Source organism: Jaculus jaculus, chromosome 1 (assembly GCF_020740685.1).
Source record: "Jaculus jaculus isolate mJacJac1 chromosome 1, mJacJac1.mat.Y.cur, whole genome shotgun sequence".
NCBI classification, from domain to species: domain Eukaryota; kingdom Metazoa; phylum Chordata; class Mammalia; order Rodentia; family Dipodidae; genus Jaculus; species Jaculus jaculus.
This window is the reverse complement of record NC_059102.1, coordinates 305,774,757-305,796,499: the sequence shown is the minus strand read 5'-3', so window position 1 is coordinate 305,796,499 and position 21,743 is coordinate 305,774,757. Positions and strand designations below refer to the sequence as shown.

At 39.6% G+C, this 21,743-nt stretch overlaps 1 protein-coding gene across 1 annotated transcript; it reads left to right on the top strand.

Annotated features, from left to right (window-relative positions):
• Positions 1–1,635: 1,635 nt before the first annotated feature.
• Positions 1,636–20,984, top strand: Fmo3 (flavin containing dimethylaniline monoxygenase 3). The gene is made up of 8 exons (XM_004658890.2): positions 1,636–1,767; positions 7,507–7,695; positions 11,126–11,288; positions 12,166–12,308; positions 13,378–13,577; positions 15,722–16,077; positions 19,688–19,760; positions 20,639–20,984. Exons 1-8 carry the CDS (start codon positions 1,636–1,638, stop codon positions 20,982–20,984), a joined length of 1,602 nt encoding a protein of 533 aa, XP_004658947.2.
• Positions 20,985–21,743: the final 759 nt, after the last annotated feature.

The following is a 21,743-nucleotide window of genomic DNA, read 5'->3' as shown; positions in this document are numbered from 1 at the left end:
TCTTCGTGAAACACTGGGATAGTGGGATTGGGACATACTCAAGTATCACATAAAATCCGACCAAAGAGAACACCCTATAGACATTTTGCTCAGAACTTTAACATCCAAGCTCCTTCCCCTTTGTTCACAATCTATTTCCATTCCTTTCCATTTGCATCTAAACTTTTCTTTTTTGTTTATGTTTTTGTTTTCTCTGATTCCAGTATATGCTCTTCCCTTTGAGAATGGCAGCTCTTCTTGGATTTGCTAGCTGATTCTTCACTGCTTTCTGAAGAGTCTGACTTGGTTCTGTTGACTTAATACCTTATGCAGCATATCCTCCCATAGTTCTGACCTTGTGACCCCATCCCATTTTGACCAAGTGTTAGGAAATATAAGTCACCTTGATGTCCTCAGGTTAGTTCAAATAATTTACCATGTGTGTTGGTTAAACAGACAAGCTTTTCCCTCTTTAAATAAGTCTTTTCTATATCTTGTCTGCAGTGACACTATGACTTAGATATGACTCATATGTGGAAGCAGAAAATCTACTTTATTCTATTTACTCACACAGGTCAAACATGAATGCCCACTTTGGAGACTGATGACCTCTCATGAGATAGAACTTGATCAGCTTAATTGGCTTTTACTGATATTAAGAATGTGCAAAAAGTGGTGTCTAAAATGACCCTTACTATTTAGTGGCTTTCTAGACTCACATTTCCATTTACCCATTTCATTTCTCATCACTCCTGGTCATTATTTCAGCCACTGTGATTTGTGTCTGTGAGTAGCAGAGGGCTGCTCAGGTGGAGATGATAACTTGGTGACAGTCTTAGAGAATGGATGTAGTCTTCTGGTGGGCATCTACCTAACTGAAAAGTTTTTTTTTTTTTGTTTTTGTTTTTGTTTTTGTTGCTTACGAATATAGTGGACACCTCTATCCACTAGAGGAAGGTCCCTCAAGAGAGTAAAATATTTTAACTATTTCCTTTGAAATTCCTTTAAAACAGTTGCAAGCTCTTACTTTGAAGCTGTGAAGTAAAATCAGTTCACCTCACAGAAGACTTGCAATGATTTGGTTCACTATGTGAGATCCCTGAAACAGGGGTAAGCCTGTAGCCAAGTGTGGCCCACTTGTATTTTTTCTGCAAGTAGAAAGCCAAGAATGAGTTTTATATAGTATTGGAAGCCATTTTCACTGCTGAGCTACTATGTAGCAACTTTTTTTTACAGCATATGGAGGGCTACTGTGGGCTCCCACAAATGAGTATGAATGTGGAAAATAAGCTTAGATATAACACATATTGAAATAGAGTAGAGAATCCTAGTCACCTGGAGAGAAGTTCTGCAGCCAGTGACCCAGGAAGGTAACTAGATATTTGTGGTGATCTGGCTTACAGGAAAGGAGATCTGAGTAACCATAGAGACTGGCCAGAATCCCACACATCATAGTAGCCAAAAAAGTTTCATGTTTTGAAGGAAAACATTCCCTTTAGTAATGTGATTGCTAACAAGAATTCTGAACTATTTTTTAAAAATACTTTTTGCTTATATGAAAAAGTAAAGTTTCTTATAAAGTCTAAAATTTGATAGCAAAATATATTCTAGCAATACTGCTGCTGAAATAGTTTCTGGGCCTTGACACGGGCAGCCATGGGGAAGAGAGTGGCCATCATTGGAGCTGGGGTCAGTGGCCTGGCCTCCATCAGGAGCTGTCTGGAGGAGGGGCTGGAGCCCACCTGCTTTGAGAGGAGTAATGACATTGGCGGCCTGTGGAAATTCTCGGTGAGTTGGACATCCATGAAAGACACGGCAAATGGGAAGTGTCAGTAGCATGCTATCTGAGCACAGCTTTCAAGCCTTCTGCAGTGGGAATTAAGATCCCTACTGGGTTTTGAACTCGATAAATACAATATCAGTAGCAGGTTGGTAAACAACCATCTTGCACATTAGAAGCAAAACAGCAACAGAATAGTTTAGAGAGTGTCTGTGTAAAGAATTCATTTCTGTTAAATCATTAAAGACACTGGAGATAAAATCCATAGCTAGATACTGGGCCATGTTTATATAATATAGTTACATGGATTATTCATTTAAAAAATCAATAGCAACATGAAATTACCAAAAGTCCTTAGTGATTCAAACTATAAAATTCATGGCTTCAAGTGGTTTTTGTTTGGCATTTTTGTCAAGAATCAAGTGGTCATAAGTGGATAGGATTATTCTTAGGCACTGTATTCTGTTCCAGTGGTCTGTGGGTCTGTTTATAAGCCATGCTGCTTTGGTGATTATAGCTTTGTTGTATATTTTGAAATCAAATAATAGAATGCTTCCAGCTTTTTTCTTTTTGCTCATGATTGGGATCTTTTGTGCTTTAATATGAATTTCAGGATATTTTCCTCTAATGCTATGAAGAAAGTCATTGATTTGTTGATGGAGACTACATTGAATCTATAAATCACTTGGGTAGTATAAATATTTTAACATGAAACCTTCCCACCTATTACTAAGATAATAATTTAGAGGAAGTCTTTTTTAACTTCTTTTATGAAATTTTATAATTTTCATTTTAGAGGCCTTTTACTTTCTTGGTTAAGATATTTCTGAGAATTTTTGTAGCTTTTGTTTAATGGGATTTCTTCTATGATTTCTTTTTTATTAGTCTCATTATATGGAATCTCATTATAGGAAAAGGATCACTTCTTTGGTAAATGGTTTTAAGAAAACTAGATATTCACAAATTAAAGAATGAAACTTGATCCCTGTATCTGTCATCCTATGCAAAAACAAAGTTTCAGTAGAACAACAACCTAACTATAAGATCTGGAACTATGGAACTACTTAAAGAAAACATAGGGAACCATGACAAGACATTACTGTAGACAAATCTTTTTCAGATAAGCCTCAGCAGCACAGAAAATAAGATTATAGACAAAGGAAATGTGGTGCACATTCACAACAGAGAATTATTCAGCCATAAAACAAATATTTTTCAACATTTTTCAGCAAAATGTGTAGAACTAGAGATCATATGCTAAATAAATGTGTCAGACAAAAAGGACAATATCTGTACGTTTTCATATGTGTATGTTAAAAACTGATTAGAATATATAATATTGATTACTAGAGTTGAGGAAAGGTGTGAGAGATAGAAAGGATAACAGATGTTGAGATAATTGGTGGCCAAACATGGACAGATAGAAGTAACAAGTTCTAGTGTTCTATATATCAGTGGAAGATTATAGCTCATAGTAATCTATTATGTATTTTTTAATAACTAAAGGAGAAGAGCTCAAATGTTATAAACTCAATTATGATAAGCAAAAGAAAAGCCTGATCATTATATATTAAACATTGAAATAGCACCTTGTACCCCAAAATATGAATGATTATGTGAATCAAAAATTTTGTATTTAGCTGAGCATGGTGGTACTCCCAGCAAGCACTCAGAAGTCAGAGGTAGGAGGATTTCTGTGAGTTTGAGGCCCACCTGGGACTACTGAGTGAGTTCTAGGTCAGCCTGAACCAGAGTGATACCCTACCTTGAAAAAAAATGTTTTAAATAATCACATGTTTTAAAAAAGGAAATAATCACTCTGATTTGATCATTATACATGCAAACATGTATCTGATTGCCACATGAGAGGGAATAATTTTTATAATTAAGATAATAATGTTGGGAGGATAGGGAAGTGCTTACATATAATTTATACTTGTGCAAAAGTGTTCTTAGGTAACACTGTCCTGTACAATAAATATATACCATAAAAGAAAATTATTTTAAAATAATTCTTTGGCATACTATAATTTTACCATTTGATACATATGAATGCAAATTTTCACACAAAATAAAAAGAATGCTAACAAATGGAGGGCTGGGGATGCAGCTCAGTTGGTAGAGTGTTTGCTTTGCTTGCACCAGCCCTGGGTTTTATCCTCAGCACCACATAAACTAAATGTGATGGTGCATGCCTGAAATAGTAGCACTTGGGATGCAGAGACAAGAAGGTCAAGATGTTCAAGATAATCTTCAGCTAAGTTCAAGGCCATCATGGACTACATGAGAAATGTCTCATTTTTTTTTTTTATTTATAAGATTCAGGTAATGATTTTGGTCTTACAAAATCACATTGAGATAGCCAAAAGAGGAAACAAGACTGGGACATACAGCTTTGAAGTTCTTCAGTACATTTTGTCACTGTAAATTTTCAGTGATTGACCTCTCAGTGGAGATACATGTGTTAATTATGAGTTATTTCCTCATTCCTGGAACCTACAGCAGTCACTATATGTGATAGTCAGCTCCATATTGCTGGATGAACTTCCAAACCAGACATAGTTTACTGGACGAAGGGATTTATTTAAAGCTTACAGATTTAGGGGAAGTTCTATAATGGCAAAAGCTGCCCTATTTCACAGATCCATACAGACATCATCAAACAGCCAGCACCACAAGCAAGCACAAAGGGACAGCAAAACAGCAGGGAACCAGCAGCTAGCAACAGGTAGCCAGGCAGAGCTCAGAGGACTCAGTATAGCTTTTGCCTCAGAAATCAGATCAACCCACAGTGGCACCTCTTCCAGACAGCTGGCTGGAAAACCAAGTTGTAATAGACACTTGAATCTGCTGGAGGCACATACATTCAAACTACCACACTATATAAGGGAGTAAAGATGACTATAGCTAGGGTCAAGTTTAAAATCTTGAGATGGAGAGCCTTTCTGAATTATCAGGGTTGTGTAGAAACACCATAACGTCCACCCTTGTAAAAGGGGACTTAAGAGAGAGAAAGAGAAGAGGAGAGAAGAGAAAGTGATGTGATGTGATGTGATGTGATGTGATGTGATGTGATGTGATGTGATGTGATGTGATGTGATGTGATGTGATGTGATGTGATGATGTGATGTGAGTAACTGTTGTGATGATGACCTTAAATATAGATGAAGGAGCCACAGTCCAAGGAAGAACAAAATAGCAGAATCATAAGGCTAAAATGCCAAGGGTTGCTAGTTATACTGGAAGCTGAAGGAAGCAAGACATGTATTTTCTCCTGGAGTCTCTGAAGATGAGCAGGCCCTGCTGAGGCTTTGTTTGAGCCTTTCCATTGCTGGCTTCCAGAACTGTAGAACAAATTCTTGTTGCTTTAAACTATTGAGTTTATTGCAAAAGCCATAAGAAACTAACATAGTTGGCAAATCAGTTTCCTAGTTTACCATTTGAGAAGAGTTATAGATCACAAATGATGTTGGAGACAGGAGTTATCTTTCAAACACAACAAGGGGTCTGCAGCCATATACCCAACATTCATATTATGAGATTATAATAAGTGTATTAATCTTGCATTTGCACTATCTTTAGCATCTAAAAGCAAAATTATACATCCTCTCAACATGGTATTTCCTTCTACATGAATACAAATACTATTTAAGTGTAAAACCTAAAGGTACAGTTAGCCCATTTTGTGCATTTACATGTTTGTGTATGTGTGCATGAACATGCGTATACCATACTTGTATGTGTATGTATGAATACACATGCATGTGTCTGTGCATCTGACTTTTATGAGAGCAATGGGAAATTGAACAGAGGATGGCAGGCTTTGCAGGCAACCACCTTTAACTGCTGATCCATCTCCCCAACCTCATGCCATATCTTTGGTATACTTGGGTTTTGGCTAATCTATCATGTGTAGTAAAGTGAGGGATTTTCTACAAGGCCATGTTGTTGTCCAAAAACTGCAGATTTTGGAGTGCTTCAGTTTTTGGATTTCAGGATGAGATACTCAATGTGTGTCAATTTACTTCATAATTTCCCTTCTTTTCTTGTACTATCATTTCTATCAAACTCATCAGAAGCCACAGAATTTCAACTAGGCCTTGTGATCAGCCAAAAACCAATGCCCTATTCCAAAGTCACATTGTTATCTGAAAGAAATAAAACTAACTGGTCTTCTGTTTGCCAACAATCAAGCTGCAGCTCCACTGGCCTTTTGGCATGACTGTAATATTCTAGTATTATACTAAAGACTTTTAATCTGGGGGATGGACAGCTTTGAGTTGATTGGGGCCTAATGAGAAAGACATAATTATTTGTGTTTTCCTTTACAAGCTAACAACTATCTACAGAGATCTGTTGTTTGACCTTCCTCATAAAACTTCAGCCCCAAATCCAGATAATTTACTGATTAATTATTTGGGGAGCTTCTGAGAAAGATAGACATTTCACCTAAACCTAGTCATCAAGTCCTTGGTGGCAGTTCCTCTGAATCATGGTCCTAACAGTATTGTCTAATAACTGAATGTCCTTTAGTCCCCTCACTTACACTACAGAGCACTTGGCGCTAACAAACATCTGTTAAGATGTGTTTACACACTGTAGGTTGTTTGCTCTACACCATGACTGCCTGGGTGAACATAAAAATTACTGGAGGAGCATTTTTAAGCCCCAGCTGACTGAAACTAATTCTGTGAGAGTTGAATGTAACTCTGCATTGTTGTTATTTTGGTTAAGTACCTGAGTTTACCAGTGTGTGAACAGTGGTAGAACCACAGAATGTTGTCCTGATCTTCCCGATGGCCGCTCTTTAATGCTCTCCTTCTTTCTTCATCATTACTTGATATCTTCTGTAAGATTTTATTAGCCAATGGTAGTCAATGGTGGCTAGGGAAGGAGGAGTCATTCTCTTCAGTGGCATATCCACTGAGGACAAATAGTGGAGGAGTAGGAAGAAGATGAGGTTCAGTGGAAGTAGGAAGGGGATAAGACAGGGTAACTAGGATCATGTATTATCAAAATACAATGCATATATGTATAAAATTATAAAAATAAAACCCCAAAAGATTTTGTTAGAATGATTCTATAGCATGTCAGTTAGTATGACCAATTCAGATATTTTTATATTTTAAACATTAAAACTGTGTTAACTGCATAAATATTCAATGGGCAGGCTAAATACATACATTTATATGTGTGTGTGTGTGTGTGTGTGTGTGTGTGTATGTATAAATTCACTGTCCTTGGTTCAGAATAGTTACACTACTTTACAGATGGTAACGATTGTAAGCTTACTTTCAAAAGATTCAGCTTAAAATTCTCACATTTACAAATCTTATACATAAATGCCAATCAACTGTCACTATTAACTATTTACTTTTACAATTAAAAGTGATCACTAAATGCCCGTGCTAGTGAAATCATGAAAAGTCAAACTTGGGAAAACATTCAAATGGTTAGAGAGAGCAAAAGAGTTTTTCTAATAACATATTTCTAAGAGGTGATTTGGAAGTTTCCCTTAGAAAGATAAAATATGTTAGGAAAAGCATATTCTTCCATACTCTAAATTCCCTTGATAAGCTTGGGAGATTAGCATCAATTGTTTAAGGGAAGTTAATGTACTCATATGTCATCTTTTTGCTTGTGGGTAAAGGCCAATTCATATAAGCAAAATTAGTTAGAGCTAGATCTGAGCATGGTCGGTGCAACAGACAACCAATTTCCTTCCCGTGTAAACTGTTCATTCACAGGACCAAATAGAGGAGGGCAGGGCCAGCATTTACCAGTCAGTCTTCACCAACTCTTCCAAAGAGATGATGTGTTTCCCAGACTTCCCATATCCTGAAGACTTCCCCAACTTTATGCACAACAGCAAGCTCCAGGAATACATCACTATATTTGCAAGAGAAAAGAACCTTCTGAAGTACATACAGTTTGAGGTAAGGACCATCAGCAAATCATCTTCAGGCAAGAGGATGTCCACGACTGGTGTTCTATTCCTATTTTGCCCTTCCACTGTCACTTTCTTGTTTCTTTTTAATATTTTTTCCTGCTTGTTATTTGCAAGTAGAGAGAAAAAGAGAAAATGAGTGATAATTCCTCTCCCCACTGCAAATGAACTCCTGATGCACGCGCCACTTTGTACAGCTGGCTTTACATGAGTACTGGGAAATCAAACTGAGGCTGTCAGTCTTTGCAAGCAAGCGCCTTAGCCTTAAACCGTGAAGTCATCTCTGTAGTCCCTCCACTGTCCCTTCCCATTTGCCAACGTTTTCAGTGGAGTGGCTTATCTAATCGTGGCTTTAGAGTACCTCTCTCTCTTCTTTTTAAGAATCCATGATTTAGATCAAAATAGCACCAGCTTAGAAAAGAGTAACAGAGAAATAGACATAAAGTATGCATGAATTTGTAATTTACAATTCTGAGTAGCATAGTCAAACAAGAATTTAAGTAGAGGGCTGGAGAGATGGTTTAGCGGTTAAGCGCTTGCCTGTGAAGCCTAAGGACCCCGGTTCGAGGCTCGGTTCCCCAGGTCCCACGTTAGCCAGATGCACAAGGGGGCGCACGCGTCTGGAGTTCGTTTGCAGAGGCTGGAAGCCCTGGCACGCCCATTCTCTCTCTCTCCCTCTATCTGTCTTTCTCTCTGTGTCTGTTGCTCTCAAATAAATAAAAAATAAATAAATAAATAAATAAATAAAAGAATTTAAGTAGAGGTTTACGATATCTAGAACTAGATGTTAAATTAGACTACGTATTACTGGTGGAAGGCACAGAGAGCCATATTTTATGAAATTATAAGCTTAAACAGTTAATGAAAAATTTAAAAACAATATGGTAAAGGAGTTGAAGAAATTTGCAAATTAAATCAAAATCAGGGCTGAAGAGGTGGCTCAATTCCCCAGGGCCCATGTAGCCAGATGTACAAGGGGACGCTTGCATCTGGAGTTCCTTTGCAGTGGCTGGAGGCCCTAGCATGCCCATTCTCTCTCTCTCTCACTACCTCTTTCTGTCTGTCTGTCTCTCTCAAATAAATAAATAAATAAACAAAAAAAATTTAAATCAAAATAAACCCAAAGAAATGCAGATAAAAGTGATAATAAATTTATTTAATTAAATACAAAACAAATTGAAAGTTCATTCCTTGCAGAATCTAATACAATTAATAATAAGTAAATAGGGCTGGAGAAATGGCTTAGCAGATAAGCGCTTGCCTGTGAAGCTGAAGGACCCCGATTCGAGGCTCGACTCCCCAGGACCCACGTTAGCCAGATGCACAAGGGGGCGCATGCGTCTGGAGTTCGTTTGCAGAGGCTGAATGTCCTGGCGTGCCCATTGTCTCTCTGTCTATCTCTCTTCTCGATCTCTTTCTCTCTGTGTGCTTGCAAATAAAATAAAGTATTTAAAATAATAATAATAATAAGTAAATAGCTATCAGTTTAAGAAAAATGAAGAATGACACAAGTAATACAGATGCAGGTAAAAAATTTAAATATAAGTATTCTCCATATAGTATTTTTAAGTTGGTTAAATTCTTAGATATTTTTAATCTTATCAAAATTCAGTCAAGAAGGAGAAGTCTTGCATAAGCCTTCACATCTTTTGACTTAAAAATCAAAAGTCTTCCCATTAAGAAAATAGTTTTGGACTAAAGAGATGGCTCAGTAGTTAAGGGACTTGCCTAAAATTCCTAATGACCTGGGTTCAATCCCCCAGTACTCATGTAAAGCTGGATTCACAATGTGACACATGCATCTGGAGTTTGCAATAGCTAGAGGCACTGGTGTTCCCATTCTTATTCATATTCTCTCCTCTCTCTCTCTCTTTCTCTCTCTCTCTCTTTCTCTCTCTCTTCTTGTAAATAAATAAAAATATTTTAAAATTGTTTCATAAGTATTTCACATTTATAATAAACATGTTATTTCAATATTTAAAATTTTAGAGGCTAGAAAATGAGGTATGATTTCCAAACTCTTTCTAGAACCTTAATTTCAAAAACAGAAATGATAATATGAAATAGGCATTATATGTTATATAGAAAATCAACCCAAAATTCCTTCAGAAATGAATCTAACAGTGTATGTTTCACTGTGCGTATGGTGTATATGATGTGTGGGCATGCTTATGTGTGAGTGTGGGTGTACATGTGGAGGTCTGAGGACAACTTCAGGAGCTGGTCCTTGGCTTCAGTCTTTTTTAAGACAAGCTCTCTCACTGTTCCCTGCTGTGTTTGCCAGGCTAGCTAGCCCACAAGTTTCCAGCCAATTCTCATCTCCACCTCTCTTCTTGCCTTAGATAAGTTGCCATTACAATTGCTTGCTACTGTTTCCAAACTTGGTTATCCATACTTGCATATGGAGGGCTTTATCCCTTCTATGAATCCATCTCCTTAGCCTCTCAACAGAGCATTTAAGAAGAGTAACTATTAAGTTGTTTTGTCTAAAGATGCAAAATTATGTTGATATTATAAAATATAAATAATTTACTACAAAAATCTATTACAAGAAGAAAAAAATGTATTTAAAAAATTCAGAAAAGCCATAACTTAAATTCAAAGTCATTCATGTTTGAAAGAGAAGAAGAAAACTGTCCATAAACATAGGTTGCAAGGGAACATTTTTTTCATATCATTTTTTTATGGGAACTTTAACATATGAACATATTACAAATGTGTCATATTCCCATAGACTGATCCTCTTATGTCCCCTCTCTCACACTTCCAATCTCCTAAGGGGCCCCTTCAGTAGTCTCTGTGAGGTCATGGATGCACCAGTCTGTTCCCATGGGGAGGACAACACTTCCCAGTATACCTCCTCCTCCCCCTGTGGCTCTTACATGTTTTCTGCCCTTTCTTACACAACATAAAGGAACTGTTTTTGACTCATTGAAACTTATAAAAACATTAACTTAAATAGATGCTGTTCAATACAGTAGCCACTAGCCATAAAAGTAAGATGCACTATCAATACAAAATACATATCAAATTTCAAATGTTTCTGTGAAGATAAAGGTAAGTCACTAATAACTTTTATTTTGCTTGCATACTGGCACTTTCTGAGCATCCAGTCTAGCCTTCCTGGCAAGTTCCAAGCTAGTCAGACACACTATCACAAAGGAGATGGACAGCACTCCTAAAGATGACAGCTGGTGGTATAAATTGTCCTCTGGAATCCATACACACATGTGAACATACACAAACACAAACAAAAGCATATATACTCTATCCACACATACATATGAAATATAATATTTTGATTTATTCAGAGGAAAGTGTAAAGTTTCTTAACGTGTACCTTACTAATAATTAAATGTTTTATTAAAACACATATACCTATTAGTATAATGAAGGCTTTCTCCCTGTATTTCTCTTAGACACTTGTATCCAGTATAAATAAATGCCCTGATTTCTTGACTACTGGCCAATGGGATGTTACCATTAAGAAGAATGGTAAAGAAGAATCAGCTATTTTTGATGCTGTAATGGTTTGTTCTGGGCATCATGTGTATCCCAACCTACCAAAAGAGTCCTTTCCAGGTAAGGCTGAAACTCAGGCTGCCATCTACACATCTGTCAAGAATAGATATAGTTGTGATGTCTGTATTGGTCTGTTTTCCGATACTATAAACAGAATACCTGAGGAAGAATACATTATAAAGAGGTTTGTTTGACTCATAGTTATGGGAGATGGAAGGTCCAAGCCACGTCATGCTGGCATTCTAGCAAGGACCCTTTGGTTGCTTCCCAGCAGGGTGGAGAAGTGGAGAGACAACAGATCTGCACAGAAGGGGGAAACTACATGGGGAGATGGGAAGCTGAAGGGATTCAGCATCCACGCTGGCTCTTTTTATAACAGCCTGTCTCATGTAACCAAACACATTCCACTAGACTACCCTGGATCCCTTCCAAGGGTGTTGTAGGCAATAAGTAAGTTATCTACAAGTCATCCCCACCTCTTTTTTTTTGTTTTTGTTTTTTGAGGTAGGGTTTCACTCTAGTCCAGGTTGACCTGGAGTTCACTCTGTATTCTCAGGGTGGCCTTGAACTCACTGCGATCCTCCTACCTCTGGGATTAAAGGCGTGCACCACCACGCCCGGCTCATCCCCACCTCTTAAAGATACATACACACAGCGCAGCGCAGCTACACTGAGGACCAAGCTGCAGCACATGCACCTTCGGGGAACACACTCATGCCATGGCAATGTCTTTCTACAAGCAAGCATCTTTAACTACTTGAGCCATCTCCTCAGCCCTGGCAATGCCTTTTTAAATAAAAATATTACCTGGTAAATTAAAACATATTTCTGTTATAGCTAATGTATTACAGTCCTTGTTTAGTCACTTAAAAAAAAAAGTTTCTTTCAATGTTTTAATGGAAACCCAGTTGACTCATGTTTCCCAATTTTTATGCAGGACTAAAACGCTTCAAAGGCCAATGCTTCCACAGCAGGGACTACAAGGAACCAGGCACATGGAAGGGGAAACGAGTCCTAGTGATTGGCATGGGGAACTCGAGCTGTGACATAGCTGCAGAACTCAGCCACACAGCTGAGCAGGTACCCCACCACACATCTCAGGGCACAACCTAAAAGAGATGGGAATATGATCACCACTTTAAAGGTGCGATATGAAATGGGGTGAGATGTGAGGAGTATTGCATACAGCTCAGCTTCCACAGTCATGCTTAAGGCTTGAAGGATCATAAGAGGCAGAGACAGTGATATTGACACCCAGCATAATATTTTTTTATAAGAAAAAAAATAACCGAGAACATCTGAAAACACCACACTGCTGGGAGTTAACAAGACAGAAGAGAAAGGAAACTGACATTTGCTGAGCACACAGTGCATGCCAGGAAAACATTAGTCGTGATGACATATCCTCACATCAAATTTGCCCTCGTGCAGACTTGATGTGGCAGGCGCTGGCTCTCCCCATTTCAGAAACAAGGAAACAAGCTTAGAGAAGCTCAGGGATTCTCCCCTACAGCCCATCACTCAGAAGTAGGAGAACCTGGATCTGAGCCTAGGGTTTACTAATAGCAAATTTCTTCCTTCATTTTAAAATGGCAGCTGACATTTTGAACCCAAGGTCTTGAGGTCATAATTGTTGCTTTATAGATATCACCAGTCACATAAGCACTAAGGGAAATAGGACTAGAATTCACCTGTGCCAAGGAAGATGTGACTGAAATATAAAATATTTCCAGCAAAAAATGCAACAGGGTGGTGGGCCCTCACTCGCCATTAGATTAGAACTTGGGTGTTTGTGACAGAGTGCTCTGGGTATCAATGCCTCTACAAGTAAGGAAGGCCTCTTCCCTTTGATTTACAGGGAGGCTCTGATGGTTCATTAGAATTGGTCCAAGTGGGGGTGAAGGCCTGAGCCTCTTACTGCCTTCATTGGCCAGTTATTTGATATACTGACCCCAGAAAGAGTATAAGACCTTAAGGGGGGGCCAGGTCTTTAGCCAGCCAGCTCCCAAAACAGAGTCAACACCTGAGTAATTCCCCCACAACAAACCCAAGAACCGGAGTGATAAACTCATTCTTAAATTAGGATGCACATAGCTTATTGAAATATCCAGAACTAACAACCATTTGTCTTTGAATTGTGTTTTGGAAGGTCATCATCAGCTCCAGAAGTGGATCTTGGGTGATGAGTCGAGTGGGAGATGATGGCTATCCTTGGGACATGATGCTTATTACTCGATTTAAAACCCTCCTCAAGAACAACTTGCCAACAGCCATCTCAGATTGGTGGTACATGAGGCAAATGAACATGAGATTCAAGCACGAGAACTATGGCTTGATGCCTCTGAATGGGTAACAAGGAGTTGAACACAATGTGACATCAGACTTTATGTGTCAACAACACATGTGTGTTGTAACCCTCTGAAGATCTGACTAATCAATACATTAGTGCAATAATCGCACCTCATATATCAGAGGACAAAGAACTGCAAACATCGGGAGTGATTTCCACACATCCTCCTTTCCAGAACTCGCACAGTCTGGCAGTTAGAGAATTCTTCAGCAATGGGTCCTCATAGTAACAATAACATTTTACATACTTATTGCATACCAGAGGCTCACCCAGTCTCTGCGAGGGTTCTGAGATGTATTAGTGCATTTCATCCTCACAACTACGAAGAGGGCTCTGCTGATGTTCCTGCTTTACAGATACTTACAAAAAAAAAAAAAAAAAACTGAGATACAGTGTAGTTCGTAACCCTACCAAACACTCACATACAGGAAGTAGAAGCAACATTCAGGACACAGCCAGATCTGCGTACTCCAGGGCCCTTGTCATTTGGCCACTTCCTGAGGCCTCACACTTAATGGCAAAGTTAAACACACATCTCATCGCAAACGCTTTATCAGGATCCCTCGCCCCCAACAAGTCACCACCACAAGTCTACCATCTCTAGTTTCCTCCTTATTTTTTTTCTACAACTCTCCCAAGCCTATCACATAATAAAAAATGACTTTGATACAAAATCAAAAGGAAAAAATTTTGCATCAAAATGAATTAGTTAACTGAATAAATATAAATAAAGTACTTATCACATGCCAGGTTATGAGTTAAGCCTTTGTGTATATTGCTATTGTGAATATTAATGTAGTCAATGCAGATATGCTTTCCTCACAGAAACTACATTCTGGGTCTCAGGAAACAGGAAATCAAACATTATCAGAAGGAACTGGGAAGATACCTCAATTGCTAAGCAAGCACGAGAGCCTGAGTTCAGATCCCCAGTACCTACATTTAAATGCTGGGTATAAAAGTGCCCACTGGGATCTGAGATAGGTGGATCCCTGGAGCTCACTGGCCACCCAGTTTAACCTAATAAGGGGGTTTCAGGCCAATGGAGACCTTATCTACAAAAGGGGTGAAGAATGTACCTGAGGAACAGCAGCCAAGGTTATCTTGTGGCCACTGGACCTGGCAGCTTCATTCTGATGGCCTGAACAAGTACAGTCTCAGTATAGTGGAGGTGGTCCATGACTGACAGCAATGAGTTGAAGTAAGAAGGTAAGAAGTTCAGTTGAGACTAGCAGTTTTCCTAAACAGGATTCCAAAGTCCAATTTCACTGTCGGGCTTGGTTTCTTCCCCAGGGGATTCCTGTGGCTCTTTCCCACAGCCACCACAAAAGCCTTTTCTTTCACCATTATCCAACTTCATCCCTAAGTTCAGATGAATCTACACAGTAATATATTTCTGAGTTGCAAATAGTCAAAGACTCTCTTTTCTCCAGTTGCCAATTCTCTGACTTGCCCCCTCCCCTGCCTCTTCTGGCCTTAAGTAAGCTCTGAGATGTTCCTTCCCGCACCTGGATTGTGCCATTATCTGCAGGAGCTCACACCTCACTCTTCTGTGAGAACCCAGGTGCAGATTTACCACCTTATGCTTTCTTCCTCCTATGTGAGTTTGTTTATATTACCTCGGCCACTCTGGGCTGTATTGTACAAGAATGGCAACTAACCCGGTTAGCGCTATGTCTGTGCAAAAGACTACAGAATTCTTCATATTGTTTTAACTGAATCTTAACCGCCCAACAGTGACTTGTACAGTTGCAATGACTTAAATAACAATGATACTGTCATTCCAGCTGAGAAAAATGAGACAAAAAATTTAAGCAACTTTAATCTTATCAATGTTTATAGGTGATAAATAACAAAGAAAGCATCCAAGTACCAAGTACCCTTCCCTTAGGACTTTGCCTAATATGAGTGTTAATAGTGTCTAGGTATGTATATCTATTCTGAGCTATTTGGAACGAACTCAAACCAAAACAAATTTCTCTTACTTCATGTTATGTCCTCATGTTAGTTTTCTTTCTTCACCTATATTGATGATATTCTATAACTCAGAAAAAAATATTAGGTAGCTTTCTTAGCAATTTGTATGTAGCTCAATAAGTGAATGGGGAAATATAATTATAACCATTGTCTCTTGTCCACACAGAACCCTCAGGAAAGAGCCTGTCTTCAATGATGACCTACCAGCTCGTATCTTGTGTGGCACCTTGTCCATCAAACCCAATGTGAGGGAATTCACAGAGACCTCAGCCATTTTTGAAGATGGCACCATGTTTGAGGCCATCGACTGTGTCATCTTTGCAACAGGCTATGGCTATGCCTACCCCTTCCTAGATGACTCCATCATCAAAAGCAGAGACAATGAGGTCACCTTGTATAAAGGCATCTTCCCTCCTCAACTAGAGAAATCAACCATGGCAGTGATTGGCCTTGTCCAGTCCCTTGGGGCTGCCATCCCCACAGCTGACCTGCAGGCCCGCTGGGCAACACAAGTAATCAAGGGTAAGTGGAGAGAGAAGTTCACTGATAGATGCTGGTAAGTCGGTGAGAGCAATAATTCTAATTACAAGGGATGTATCCAATTTACAGATTCTATACTTTTCTTTCATTGGTATATATAAGCAATTTGAAAAACAGCTCATTGAATTACTATAGATAACAGTAAGATATTATTAGGAAAGCTTCATCAATTGTAATTCCTTAGAACAGACAATTGCCCAGATCCATTCATTAAATAAGAGCTCCATAGTTCTTAGTCAAAAGTACATGACTGCTTTATAAAACTGTGATTTTAAAACTAAAGAGATATTCCACTTATTGGAATGTTCATGGAGAAAGATGTTTCCAAGCCTGTATCCATCCAACCTTGGAATTATGAAAGACATGGTTTCTGGAAAGGCAGTGGTTTTTCTGCTGCTGCATGCTTCCCTGCCACATGTTAGTTAAGGACAAGAAGTGAATAATTGGAGGCAAAAAGTGCTATGGGTATTAGCTAGTCAGTCTCTAAGCTCTAAGAGAACCAAGCATCTATATTTTCAAGAGAAAGAAACAAAAGACTTGATTTGGATGAGGCATAAAAGGCAGCCAGCACCCTCCGGCAGCAGGCACTGGGATTGGATTCACAGTAACATTGGAATGCACTTGTTTAGCTGTGGTCAAGTGCAGATGATAAGACTAGGTATTATCATGGTTAAATAAAAATTAGAGATTCCACCCATTCTGTGGGTAATCTATTAGCTTTAAAGTTTATTCTGTGAAGTTTAATTGAACCTTAAGTTATGAAACTTCTTGATGCGGTAGTCTTAGCCAGCCAGGCTCCTTCTGAAGTCACAAATAAGGCTTCTAGTCTATTCTGTCTTACTGGGGCTTAAAGATTCTTCATTGTAAAGGCTTAATATCTGCCCCTATATATGCTAGGTCATGAAGCTGCTTCCCACATCCGAGGGGTCCTACACATCAGTGACCTCCCTACCTCTCCCTTCCTTTCTCCCAGGAAGAGATGGGGAGAGGACTGTCTCAGGGCACAGCATTGCTCAAGTGAGGCAGCAGCAGGAAGGTGATGGCATGAAATGCCACTCAGGTACCAACTAGGTTTCAGACCAGGAAGGCTGGAGTAGAAGGAATGTCAGTAAATTCAGCCTGTGTGAGGATGAGAGTTGTAATTTGGGGCTGCCACATGGATCAACAGTCAAAGTGATTGCTGGCAAAGCCTGACAAAACCCAAGTTTGATTCCCCTGTACCCATGTAAAGCCAATACACAAAGGGGCACATGTGTCTGGAGTTTATTTGCAGAAGCAGAAGGCCCTGGTGTGCCCATTCTCCCTTCTCTATCTTTCTCTCTCTCTCAAATTGTTGTAAGGCCAAGGCACAGAATTAAGAAAAATATAAATACAAAGCAAACAACTAAGTTTGGGAGAATAAGCACCGTGGAAAGTGCTGGGGATTTAGCATGGTGATAAGAGTGCTTGCCTAGCAAGTGCGAAACTTGAATTTAGAACCAAGCACTGTGAAAAGAAAAATCAGACTATCAAGATGGAAGAGGCAGTTCCAAGTGGCCCAGTGGCAGTAGATGGGCTGCTGAACACAGTTGCTTTTGCGAGTCTCTTTATCTGTGCAAGGACAAGACAGGTTCCAAAGCTGAAACAAGGTCATGTCTACTAACGCAGTGCAATGACCCTGTAAGGAGTAAGTCACCAGCGGGCTGGGACAATCATATTCTGGTTCTGACTTCCAATCTCATCCACACTGATTCCAACATTGTCAATGAAATCATCCTAAATTTTAAGTGGCTGGGCATAAAAACATACATTGTCTGTGTTTCTGGGCACTATATAAACCCATATAAGACTACAACCCTGCTGGGCGTGGTGACGCACACCTTTAATCCCAGCACTCGGGAGGCAGAGGTAGGAGGATCACCGTGAGTGTGAGGCCACCCTGTGACTACAGAGTGAATTCCAGGTCAGCCTGGGCTACAGTGAGACCCTACCTCGAAAAACCAAAAATAAATAAATAAATAAAGACTACAACCCTAGGGCAGCTGCAAGTCAGATCTTGTTTCCTCGTGCACCATTATGTCCCTCGTGACTTGTGGTCAGCCTGTAACCTCGGTCATTATCAAGAACTTCTCTCCACTGCAACCTGGGGCTTCACTACATTATTTGTCTTATCTATTCAACATTCCCTTTTCTGGAAAAACAGGAGTGTTTCCTAGGAAGATTATCTTGTGGCAAAATTTGAAAAAGAACTTTTCCATTCACTTGCATTTGGCTATAACTTGTTTTTGCCTTTAACAAATGAAGTTTATTCCTCTCGTGTGGCCACAGTTCTGGAGGTGGGTAGTCGTTGGAATAACTCAGTTGCTTGACAATGGCATCAGTGTCCCAGGCTCTTTTTGTCTTTGGTCCCCATGCCCATTCTTAGTGAAGGCTCTTGGCTCTTTTTTTTTTAATTAAATTTTATTTTTGTTTAAAAGGATATACGCTCTTATTCCCTCACCCCTGCCACTCTCCCACTGAAGGACCTCCTCAGTAGAGTTATTGGTATTCACAGTGGGGTCCTGAAGGCCTTAATCAGTCTTGGGGATGGGAGACCTGAATTCAGATATCTAGAACCTACATAAAATTCCAGGCATGTTAGCATGCACCTGTAATCCTATCACTGGTGATGCAGAGACAGAATCCCTGGAGCTCATTGGCTAGCCAGTCTAGGTGAATTGGTGAGCTATAAATTCAGTGAGAGACACTGTATCAAAGAGTAAGGTAGAGAGTGACTGAGGAAGACCCCATCATTGACCTTTGACCTCCACACCTATACACGTGCACACTTGTATACACACAAGTTTTTTTTGTTTTTGTTTTTGTTTTTTTTTAATTTTTTTATTTATTTATTTGAGAGCGACAGACACAGAGAGAAAGACAGATAGAGGGAGAGAGAGAGAATGGGCGCGCCAGGGCTTCCAGCCTCTGCAAACGAACTCCAGACGCGTGCGCCCCCTTGTGCATCTGGCTAACATGGGACCTGGGGAGCCGAGCCTCGAACCGGGGTCCTTAGGCTTCACAGGCAAGCGCTTAACCGCTAAGCCATCTCTCCAGCCCTACACACAAGTTTTTATTTAAAAAAACGAAACATGGCCGGGCTTGGTGGTACATGCCTTTAATCCTAGTACTTGGGAAGTAGAGGTAGGAGGATTGCCATGAATGTGAGGCCAGCCAGAAACTATATAGTGAATTCCAGATCATCCTGGACTAGAGCAAGATCCTACCTCAAAAAGCCAAAAATAAATAAATAAATAAAACATGACTGAGATTAGGATCTCATCCCTGAAATTGATAGTAAACAACTGGTATCTTTAAGAACAAAGATATAGAGATATTCATGCAATTTTTTCTACTTATTGGGATAATAATTAGTTCTGAGAAGACTTATAATTAATTGCATGTCTATCTCATTATAATTATCTATTCATTTCTTAATATTTTGTTTTGGTACACAGTAAAAAAAAAAAATGAAAGTAATAATGTGGTTCACAACTCACTGAGAAGGGAAAACGTCAGGCTGTTCCCTTACCACACTCAGTTAACTATTTCCATGTGCCTCCTTCTTTTCCAGGAACTTGTACTTTACCTTCTGTAAAAGACATGATCGATGATATTGATGAGAAGATGGGGGAGAAGTTCAAATGGTAAGAATACTTAATGTTGATCGAGGTTTTGCATAGAAAAATCATAATTCTTCAATAATCTGATTTCATCTTAAATGAAGTCAAGAGGGAAAGAAGCTATGAGCCATATTCATTCATCTCAGGAAGAATAGCAAAGATCTACTTTGTCCCTGGAACTGAAAGGTGTCCAGTGAATAGCAAGACTGAGAATATACAGGCATTCTGCAAAACAGCCCAGAAAGGAAACCCAAAAGGAGGTAGGGAACACATAGATCCATACCTGTCATGTATCCCAGAAAGCTGTAATGCCAATGTGTCTACAGCAATGGGAGGTAGAATCAAGTGAATCCCAAAGCTCACAGGTGAGCTAGTCTGGTGTTTTGTCACCAACAGCAAACAAGGGACCCTGTCTTAAAACAAGGTAGAAGGCAAAAACCAACACCTCAAGGTTGTATTCCATTCTCCACAACCACTTAATGGCACGAGCGTGTGCATACAGCACACACACACAAACACACACACACCACATGGCAAAGGATACTTCAAACAGATACCCTAAATGAAAATGACTCAGCAACTCAGAATGAATCTGGGAGGCTGGGCTACACTCCTAGTTCCATCACTAATTAGCTCAGTCATTATAAATGGATAACTTCACCAGAGCAAAGGGTAATTTACCAATTTGTTAATAAAGGGCAAAAATGCTCTTCTCCACCACTCTGCAGTGTTGTGAAACTTCTGAATGAACTATGAACGTTCTTGACAAAACTACTGACTGGCAAGGTTCACCTTACTGACACAAGAGAATAGCATCCAATTGCCCAGATGCAAGGTGTGAGAGGCTCTCGTTTCAACACAACACTTGGTTTTCACAGAAGTGTCTCCTCTCTCACCTCTAGGTTTGGCAAAAGAGAGACCATACAGACGGATTACATCAATTACATGGATGAGCTGGCCTCCTTCATCGGGGCAAAGCCCAACATCCCATGGCTGTTCCTCACAGATCCTAAGCTGGCCATTGAAGTGTTCTTTGGTCCTTGCAGCCCCTACCAGTTCCGGTTAGTGGGCCCAGGGAGGTGGTCAGGGGCCAGGCATGCCATCCTGACCCAGTGGGACCGCTCACTGAAACCGATGAAGACGCGAATCGTCAGGGGTGTGCAGACACCTTGCTTGTTCTTCTGTCTGTTCAAACTCCTCGCCATTCCCATTCTGCTAATGGCTCTTTGCTTTGTGCTGATCTACTGATTAATCCCTCTGGTGGCTCAGAGGCACTGGCAATACCCAGGCAGGAACTTTGCTACTTAACAGTTTAGATCTTCGGGGCTGGAAAGATGGCTTAGCATAAGCCAGATGCACAAGGGGGCGCATGCATCTGGAGTTTGTTTGCAGTGGCTGGAGGCCCTGGCATGCCCATTCCCCCCTCACCACCCCTTTCTTTCTCTCTGACTCTTTCTCTCTGTGTCTGTGTATGGCTCTCAGATAAATACATAAAAATTTTTTAAAGTTTAGATCTTCATACCCCCTATTTTCCTACTGGAATCATTTGCCATTACTAGGTAAGCATTGGTCAGTGAAACAGTGTTCTTTCCAGACTTTTAAATAAGGCCCTTAAAGGAACACACCATGATCTGCAAAAAGCATTAATCCCATTTCTTCACATCCCACTAACACTTTACGATGAGAATTGTATTCTTTGTCTAACTTGACTCATCTTTTGGAACACTTGAATGTGATTCTCTTTCTCCCTTAAACAATGCTGGAAATATGCTCTTCGAATCTAAACAAAGTAGATTAAGCAGATCAAGAATGTGATGTTCTCAGACTGCCTCTGTAATCCATTTGCAGACCCAAGGGGAGAGTTTGGCTATCACATTTTTAGTTTTTATTGAAAGTGGCATGCTCCAGGCAATACCTCCTATTTCCTGGCCAAGAAATAGGATACAAAAGTCTGACCCACACTGAAGGTTAACAAACTAACTCATTTTACTTCTTAAGAAATCAGTA